This window comes from Pipistrellus kuhlii, unplaced genomic scaffold, assembly GCF_014108245.1.
Source record: "Pipistrellus kuhlii isolate mPipKuh1 unplaced genomic scaffold, mPipKuh1.p scaffold_m20_p_3, whole genome shotgun sequence".
NCBI classification, from domain to species: Eukaryota; Metazoa; Chordata; class Mammalia; order Chiroptera; family Vespertilionidae; genus Pipistrellus; species Pipistrellus kuhlii.
In genome coordinates, this window is record NW_023425529.1 from 44,882,812 (window position 1) to 44,892,023 (window position 9,212).

The 9,212-nt window shown below is 49.5% G+C and overlaps 1 protein-coding gene across 1 annotated transcript; it reads left to right on the forward strand.

The window, feature by feature from the left end:
* The first annotated feature begins 869 nt into the window (after window positions 1–869).
* On the forward strand, window positions 870–4,653 carry KRT18 (keratin 18). The gene is made up of 7 exons (XM_036456260.2): window positions 870–1,358; window positions 2,058–2,140; window positions 2,457–2,613; window positions 3,154–3,318; window positions 3,431–3,556; window positions 3,887–4,110; window positions 4,464–4,653. Exons 1-7 carry the CDS (start codon window positions 942–944, stop codon window positions 4,582–4,584), a joined length of 1,293 nt encoding a protein of 430 aa, XP_036312153.1. The 5' UTR covers window positions 870–941; the 3' UTR covers window positions 4,585–4,653.
* The last annotated feature ends 4,559 nt before the right edge of the window (window positions 4,654–9,212 follow it).

Sequence of the window (9,212 nt, forward strand, 5' to 3'; positions counted from 1 at the left end):
CATGGGGGAGTTACGTCTGTTACTCACTGCTGTTCTCGGGGCAACTAGCACAGGGCCTGATGCACAGTAAGTGCCCCAAAACTATTTGTGGAACTGTAAGTGTTCAGGAAGTATTTGTTTGCCCAAGGGTGTAGGCAAGGCTGATTCAAAAGTGTGCAGAAGTGCCCACGTGTCCCCTGTTCTGATCGCAAAGTATGCCACGGGCCCAGGCCTCCAGGGAAGCCAGCTGAGGGGAGAGGGAGTGCGTCAGGGAGGGAGTATGTCTTCAGGAGCCTCAACATCCTCAGTGAGAGACATACACATGTATGATCTGTGCAGGAGTGTGTGCTAGTGAACATGTGCAGGTGGGCGTGTTTGGGGCCCAAGTGCGGTGGGAGGCGAGTGTGTGTAAACCAGCACACTGGAGGCTCTGCGTTAAGTCTCTCTTCCTCTTCCCCAGCCCCCACCTTTTCTTCCCCAGGACTTCTGGGGCTCCAGGACACCCACCCTTACCCCCAAGATCTCATCAGCGGGCAAGCAGGGCTTGGGCCCAGAACATCCATGGAGGCTCACATCCCCACTCCACTGGCTCATTCCCCCAAACTCCCAAACTCTCCACGGGCCAGGAGCTCCTCTACCTGGGAAGGGGTATCATTGCGTCATTTCCTGCCCTTAAATCACAGCTGCAGGGCCGCCACCACTTGCTGCCCTTGTCCTCCCCGGTAGTCACCTCCTTTCTAGGGGATCGCTGAGGGGGCGTAGGCAGGGCCTGACGCCAGGGAGCGGTGTGTCCCCCGCAGCGGACCACCTGCGGCTGGCCTGGCGCGCCGGCTCCGGGCAGGGGCGGGGCCAGCCAGTCCCACCTCCTCCTGGGGCCATAAAACTTTGAGTCGCAGGATCTGGCACTCACTGCCCCTGGAACGTGACTCTCTCGGCTTCTCTCATCTTTCTCTCCGGACACCATGAGCTTCAGCACCCGCTCCAGCTTCTCCTCCAACTACCGGGCCCTGGGCTCCGTGCAAGCGCCCAGCTACCGGGTCCGGCCGACCAGCAGCGCGGCCAGCGTCTATGCAGGTGCGGGGGGCTCGGGCTCCCGGATCTCCGTGTCCCACTCCACCAGCGTGCGGAGTGGCTGGGGGTCCGGGGGCCTGGCTGCGGGGGCGGCCGGAGGCCTGGCGGGCATCGCGGGCATTCAGAGCGAGAAGGAGACGATGCAGTGCCTGAATGACCGCCTGGCCTCCTACCTGGAGCGGGTGAGGAGCCTGGAGGCTGATAACCGGAGGCTGGAGATCAAAATCCGGGAACACCTGGAGAAGAAGGGGCCCCAGGTCAGAGACTGGGGGCATTACTTCAAGATCATCGAGGACCTGAGGGCTCAGGTAAGGAGGCATGGAGGGAGCAACCCAACGCCCAGCCATGTTTGTCCTCCGCCTAGTAATCTACTTCCTCCCCGCTCTCCCCGGGATAGAAATTTTAATTCCCCCTTTCTGTTTCCACCTAGCCTCCTATTGTCCAGCGAGGGTGGTAGGCATGCCCTAGATTTCCATGCATACCCCTGGCCACAGGGACCCGGAGGGTGGTAACTGCACGGGTGGGTCCTTTCCCTGGAGTTTGAGAAGTGAACAGCATGGACGGAGGGGAGACTCAGCCCGTACAGAGGACACAGACACTGGGTGCTGGCTGAGTAGGGACAGTTGGAGGGTTAAGCGGATGTGGTTAAGGCTGAGTCATCTTAAGAGTAAACTGGAGGCCTACCTGGGGGGGGGGGGGGGGGGGCGGCCACAGGGGGTAGAGCAGGTACAGTAAGAAAAAAATGCCAGCAGAAAGCTAGAGGACTTGCAGCTGCTCACCTCAAGCCAGCCAGCCATCAGAGGCCCCAAAGGAGGAGTAGCAGGAGGCTGGTGGGAGCCCTGGGATTGGAGACTCTAGGAAAGAAGAAAGCAGCGTGAAGGGCACAGGTGGGGGGGGATAATCTCTGGCTATTCTTGCGACCAGGAAGTTTTCACTGAGACAACGCACTCAGCCCAGCCTATCCTTGACTCCCCAGTCATGGTGCAATCTCTCTCATCAATCCCCAGATCTTCACAACTTCTGTGGACAATGCCCGCATCGTTCTGCAGATTGACAATGCCCGTCTTGCTGCTGATGACTTCAGAGTCAAGTAAGGCTGGGGGGGGACCAGGGAGCTAGGGCTGGAGCTAGGCATGGTCTGCTTCCTGATCTGGGTCAGCTAGGGGTTCCCAGTGGGATCTTGTTCAACTGTGGGTGGAACTGGGTGGATGAGAGTAAGGTTCCATCAATGTATTCATTCACATAACCCAGTTTAAGAACGCTGTCCCCCAAGAACCAGAAATGGCGCTCAGAGGATTACCCTATGATTCCTGACTCAGTTTCTGGTGTGCAGTGGGCACGAGGCTGTTCTTGGGAGGTGGTGTGGGTTGAGAAGTTTCTGGATCTGATCACCTGCACTCCCACAGGTATGAGACAGAGCTAGCCATGCGCCAGTCTGTGGAGAGTGACATCAATGGGCTCCGAAAGGTCATTGATGACACCAACATCACTCGGCTGCAGCTGGAGACAGAGATCGAGGCTCTCAAGGAGGAGCTGATCTTCATGAAGAAGAACCATGAGGAGGCAAGCAGGGGCCACTGGCCAGGCCAGAAACCAGGGGTCAAAACGAGTCTGGGGGAGTGATGGAGCAGGCTGCCTGCAAGGAGCCATGCAGGGAAGTTTAGAACTACCAGCCTGGGCTCTTCTAAATCAGACTATTGCCATCTGAGTTACAGCATGATGGAGTCAAGAGGCCATGGGTGAGAGAATGAGAGGAGGATAAAGGCAGAAGCAGCTAGCACCAGGAGTGAGGGGTGATGGAGGAGTGAGAGCACGTGGGGCTGAAAGGGCTTCCCAGAAGAAAGTATAAAGGTCAAGTTTGTAGAAGGTCTGTAGGTGGAGGGAGAGAATGAAGTGAGGAGAGAGAAATCACTTGTGAGTGCATGAGCAGGGAGCAGGTGGCATTTTGCCCATCCAGTGTAGAAAGCCAGGAGTGCAAAGCTGAGAGGGTCCCTCTTCTCTTCTCCAACTGATCCTGTCAGCCTGGAAGAGGCAGTCACAGCTGAAGAGCCTTACTGGAACTCAACCCTGAGCCCCTTCTCACTTTTTCTCTACCTCCTCTAGGAAGTAAATGGTCTACAAAACCAGATTGCCAACTCTGGGTTGACTGTGGAGTTGGATGCACCCAAATCTCAGGACCTCAGCAAGATCATGGCAGACATCCGGGCCCAGTATGACGAGCTGGCTCGGAAGAACAGAGAGGAGCTAGACAAGTACTGGTCCCAACAGGTATAAGAGGGAAACAGATGGATGTCAACTGGGTACAGAGGTCCAAGGGGTGGGAGGGAGGCAGACAGAGAACGAAGGACCTGAGGATCATACCCTCCCCCTCACCCTGCAGATTGAGGAAAGCACCACCGTAGTCACCTCGCAGTCCGCTGAGGTACGAGATGCTGGGGTGGCACTCACAGAGCTGAGACGTACGGTCCAGACCTTGGAGATCGACCTGGAGTCCATGAGAAACCTGGTAAGAGCCCTCACTTCACCTGGCCCAACCTCTGTCTGCCTCAGACCAATCCTTCTTAGTTCAAATCCTACCCCTTCCATCATGAAATCCTTTTGCTCAGAAAGAGTTGCTACAAAAAAAAAAAAGAAAGAAAATAAAAAGAAAGAGTTGTTACTCTTTGCATTTCCCATTGGTCCTATCCTCTACCCTAAAATCCCGCACAAAGTGGGTACTCAAAAAAGTTGCAGAGAGTGAAGTCCTGAGTTCGGAACTGCTCTGTGGAACGTTGTAGACACTCCCTCCCCTGTACCTCAAGGCTTAACCCAGCCCTTTTCCCTGTGGCCCCTGCAGAAGGCCAGCCTGGAGAACAACCTGCAGGAGGTGGAGACGCGCTATGCCATGCAGATGGAGCAGCTCAACGGGATCCTACTGCACCTGGAGTCAGAGCTGGCCCAGGCCCGGGCTGAGGGGCAGCGCCAGACCCAGGAGTACGAGACCCTGTTGAACATCAAGGTCAAGCTGGAGTCTGAGATCGCCACCTACCGCCGCCTACTGGAAGAAGGGGAGGACTTCAGGTAAGTGGGGCTCTCCTCCCACCAACACCACGGAGGGTCAAGACAGCACTTCTCCCCAGATCCTGAGTTTTGAAAGCCCCACTGAGCACTGAGCTGGTGCTCTGTGAGTGCCTCTCTGTCTGCAAAGGAGAAACAGTTACAGAGGTTCCCTCCTAGAGAAGAGAATGGATTGCAACTAGCCAAACACAGAGTACAAATGGAATTTGACCTTGGGTGTCCCTTTTATGGAGGAAGTGACCCAGGGGAATTTTAAGATAAAAGCATAGGGTTGGAGGGCTTTTTTCCCCCTCCACTTTCCTTGTCTCCCTTCTCTGCGGGGCTGTTTATAACTGGGGTTTGGTCTTCTGTTACAGCCTTAGTGATGCCCTGGACAGCAGCCTCTCCATGCAATCCATCCAAAAGACCACCACTCGCAAAATTGTGGACGGCCGAGTAGTGTCTGAGGTCAACGACACCAAAGTTCTCAGGCGTTAAAGGCAGCAGAAGTGGGGGGGCCCCTTGGGGAGGGGCAGGAGGCCAATAAAAAGTTCAGAGATCATTGAACATTTCTTTGTGTCTTCCTTGGCTATTTCCATAGTGTGTGCAGATCCCCTTATCCCATAGTCCTCTGAGGCAGGAATCACCTCTGACTCCAGGCGTTTTATACAGGTGGGTGAGTGGGCAGAGTGGGGGTGTGGGTTATTGGAAACACCTTCTCAGCATAAGAGGAGGGAATGGGCCAATAGAATTGTGGAATCTTAGCCTTCAAGAGACCTGATCATCATAAGGCCCCTGCTGTTAGGTGCTCCTTAGCACAAATCAACCCGAGAAGGAAGTGGAGCCAGGGACTAAGAGCAAAGGCTCGGCCCAGTGCTTCCCAGCCACAGCTTCACCTACCCTTCTTACACTCAGCCCCCAAGCCTACGGTCTTCTATGTTCCGCTCCTTCTAGTATGTGACTTTTAGCCCACTAGAGGTCTGGCTAGAACAGAGTAAATGCAATCATTTCAGGTGAAAGAATATTCCAGTGGTCCCCATCTAGGTAGGTAGTGCCCCTAAGTGCCCACTTAGGTAATAAAAAACACCTCAAAGCTAACTGAAATGGCACAGCTCTGCTCTTCATTGGAAGTGTCATCTACTATGAAACTAGTGGATGTTTAAAACTAATCACATGCTTTGATTGGGATGATTATTTACCTTTTTAAATTACTAACTATAGAAAAGTAGCATACCAAATCCAGAGGAAAGGAGATTAAATACTTCCCATCCCACTCCCCAGAGGTAACCATTGTAAACTAGTTTCTTAAGCTGGGCATACAAATATGGTTTACTATATACTTGTGAGGTCACCCTGTTCTGCGCCTAGAAGTCTTAAACTCACTTTCTTCATTTCACAAAATACCTTGGACACCTTTCTGAAACAGTATGTGTAGGCCTACCTTTTCTTTATTTTTAACACAAATTATCAGTCCAATATTGGGGGCGGGAGAGAAGTATGGAATTTCAGTGATTACGCATTCTGTCACCTGTTTTGGTGGCATTTTTTATGACTTTTTTCCTATCCATTGTCCAGTTGACACAAATATGCTCTCAATCTGCAATAAAGAATAATTACTATGTTCCAACTTCTTTCCTAAGTCAGGACCGTGATCAATTAATATCCAATCAAGGACACCAAACCAATTTGACATGTGATATCTAGAAATGTCAGACAAAATCTAACATCATTTTACATAAGACTTATTATTGCATCTGCACAGTAATGATGTTGTGGTCATTATTTTAGAAGGACCCTAAGAATAATTTTCTCTCAGGTCTCAGCAACCAAAATTTTGTGGTGAAGGGGCCATTATATTTAATCTCCTGTACATCATACACCTTTTTTTTATTGCTGCCTAGGACTCCTGTGTGTACAGTATAAATGGGCTTAACCCAGGTCTTCTAGTGATGGGTGTCTTGGTCTTCAGTAGTTTTTGTTTGTGCAAAAATGCTGCAATTAATGTTAAATAATATGCAATTAATATTTGTGATTAACAGGTATGTTATCTGATCATACCCATAGGATAAATTCCTAAAAATGGTATGCTAGCCTGCCATATTAACAAATATTTATGAAGTGTCTATTTTGTGCCAAGCCCTATGCTAGGCATTGAGTATGCAGATGGTAAGCAAAATGGGTATTAAAAAGAGATTAACAGGGAGGGGGGAAAAGTGGGTATGTCCCTACCTCATGGAGCTCACAACCTAACAGCCCAAAAGTATGTGCATTTTTATTATCTTTCAACAAATACTGGCTGAGGACCGTGTACCAGCCAGTCTTCTGGGCGGAGTACATCAGTGAATAAAGCAGACAAAATCTTTCTCCTCGTGAAGCTTATATTCTGGCAGCAGGAAACAGATAATAAAAAATAAAAATAATATAGCATGTTAGCAGGTAGCAAGTGTTATAGGCAAAGAGGGTTGTAGAGCAAAGAGGCAGGAAAATAAAAGGGGGATGCATGATGATCCAAGGTAATGGATTTTTTACTAAAATGGAAACCTCAGTGTTGACTGAGAAATACAGTGTGCTTACTCTGCGGTCTCTAACAATATGGGGGTCCGTGGTGGAGAAAAAGTAAAGACTGTTTGAGGCCCAGAGGACAGTGCCAGGGCAGGCAGCTCCTATGAGTGGCGGAGAAGCCCCCAGAAGGACAGGTAGGAATCTTTATTACTGTAGGGCCCTGAGAGAAGATGGGTCGGGAACGGAGCACGGGTTGCTCTTCCTGAAGGAGGGCTGAGCATGAGTTACATAAGAGATTATCTTGGAACTTCTGTGGGCAGGGACCCCTGCAGCCTCTGGGTGCCTGGCTTCTACCACCTGGAGGAAATCATTCCAGCCAAAAGCACGGTGGTCTGGTCAAGAATTGCTCGCCCTTCTCAAAACATAACCACCTGCCTCACTCGCTTCTCTTCCCTACATTCTTCACCTCGCACTCCTATCCCTGCAGGAATCTACAGGAGATGAGTCTCTGGGGAAGACAGTTGAGCTTTACTTTCTGAGATTTGTTTTAGGAAAGCCTGGAGTTTTCCAGCCCTTCCCACCATTCCATTTTCCAAATGTGTAACATAGAACGTGCTTGCTCAGACACACAGAGGTCTGCGGAGCACCCCGGAGGGTTGCACCGGCCTGCTGGTCATAGCTGTAATTTAGTCAGGGGGAATCCAGCCTTCCTTGGTCATTATTCTCTTAAAAAGGAGAAATTGATGTCTCAGCAGCCAGATGTGGGACAGGGAACACACAGACCTGAGAAGAGATTGATCCCAGCAAAGGTGATGGGATAAGGACCTGTCTCAGGGTGAAGCAGAAAGTCCCTGGCAGAGCCTGAGCAGGGCTTGAGGCTGAGGCAGGCTGACTGAAGAAACCTGAGACGACACACCTGACATAACTATTCCTCCCTCAGACAATGTCCCACAATTCCCAGGGCGCTTATGCATTTGATCCTCATTACAATCCTGTGAGGTATGCAGGGCAGTGGGTATTACTGGCTCTGGCTCAGAGGTAAGCACTGAGATTCACAGAGATCGTGTGACTTGTCTGAGGCTACTGCAGGAGAAGCTTAAAGCAGGAAAACCATATCCCCAGGTCCCAAGCTCTGTCCTCCATGTAGTATAACTTAACCCAGGATTTCTCAGCCGTGGCTGCAGTTCAAGTCACCAGAGTTTTATAAATATAATAGTACCAAGGCCCATACCTCATCTCCAGAGATTCTGATTGAATTGTTCTGGGGAAAGAGTTCTCTATGTGGTTTCGATAGGCTGACAAAGTAGAGAGTCAGACTCAAGCTGTACCTCAAGTCAGCACCATGGTCTGTTCTCCTGATGCAGGCCATGGACATGCCTGTGTTTGTTTTGTTTTGTTGTGGATTTTTTTGTTTTGTTTTGTTTTTTAATATGTTTTTATTGATTTCAAAGAGGGAGAGAGATATAGGAATATCTATGATGAGAGAGATTCATTGATTGGCTGCCTTCTGCACACCCCACAGTAGGTATGGAGCCCCCAACCTAGGCATATGCCCTGACCAGGAATCAAATCCTGAAATTCCTGGTTCATAGGTCGGCTCTCAACCATTGAACCACGTTGGCTGGGTGACACCCCTGTTTTAAACAGCGTACTGCCTTTGGGCAGTCTTCCTCATCTCTGTGGGAAGATGACTGTGTGGGAGGTGACCCATTTTGTCCCCCAAATGCCAAATGGTAAAATTAGCAATTCCAAAGTTATAACATGGAATTATCTGTCCCCTTTCACTCATCTCCTATCTAGGTGCAATCCAGACCAGATACTAAGTTAATAAATGGTATGGAAGAGGCAGAATGGCTCATTTACTGCCATGGGGCAGGGGGGGAGGCAGGTTAAGGCAAAAACAACAAGTACATACATTATATATATAATATACCTGAGTGTCCAGATTATTATGATCTCTGAACACATAATAATCTGGCCACTCAGTGTATATCCTATATAATAAAAGACTAATATGCAAATTGTCCCCTTGACCAGGAGTTCGATCAGTAGATAGGCCAACCAACCACCCATATCCCCTCACCCTGGCCAGGCTGGCAGGATCCCACCCATCCACGAAATCATGCACTTGGTCTCATACACACACACACACACACACACACACACACACACACACACTGAGCGGCCAGGTTATTATGCATTCAGAGGTCATAATAATCTGGCCACTCAGTGTAGATGCACATACATATATATCTAGATAATATTCATTTGTATATATCTTTGTATATGCAAAGATATCTGGAAAGATACACAGGAAATTGGAAATAATGGTTGTCTCTGAAGAGAGAAGCTGATGTAGGGAAATCAAGATGGGAGGAAGACTTACTTTCCTTTGCATATTTTTTACACCTTTTGAACCACACACTGCTGATTCAAATACAAAAAATTTTTTTATTAACTTTTATAATTGCACAGGAACCTACAGCCCCCAGGGAAGAATTGTTGCCCCCATCTTTGTTTCTGTCCTACTCCATTCATTCAATGAGTCCTTCAACAAATATTTTTTTAAATATGTTTTACTGATTTTTTACAGAGAGGAAGAGAGAGGAGAGTTAGAAACACCG

Bases quoted from the DNA above. Each gene is read 5' to 3' on its own strand.
- KRT18 (XM_036456260.2), top strand. From the start codon at position 942: ATGAGCTTCAGCACCCGCTCCAGCTTCTCCTCCAACTACCGGGCCCTG. The intron at 3,319-3,430 runs GTATAAGAGGGA...CTCACCCTGCAG, and splicing joins ACAAGTACTGGTCCCAACAG to ATTGAGGAAAGCACCACCGT. The intron at 3,557-3,886 runs GTAAGAGCCCTC...TGGCCCCTGCAG, and splicing joins TGGAGTCCATGAGAAACCTG to AAGGCCAGCCTGGAGAACAA.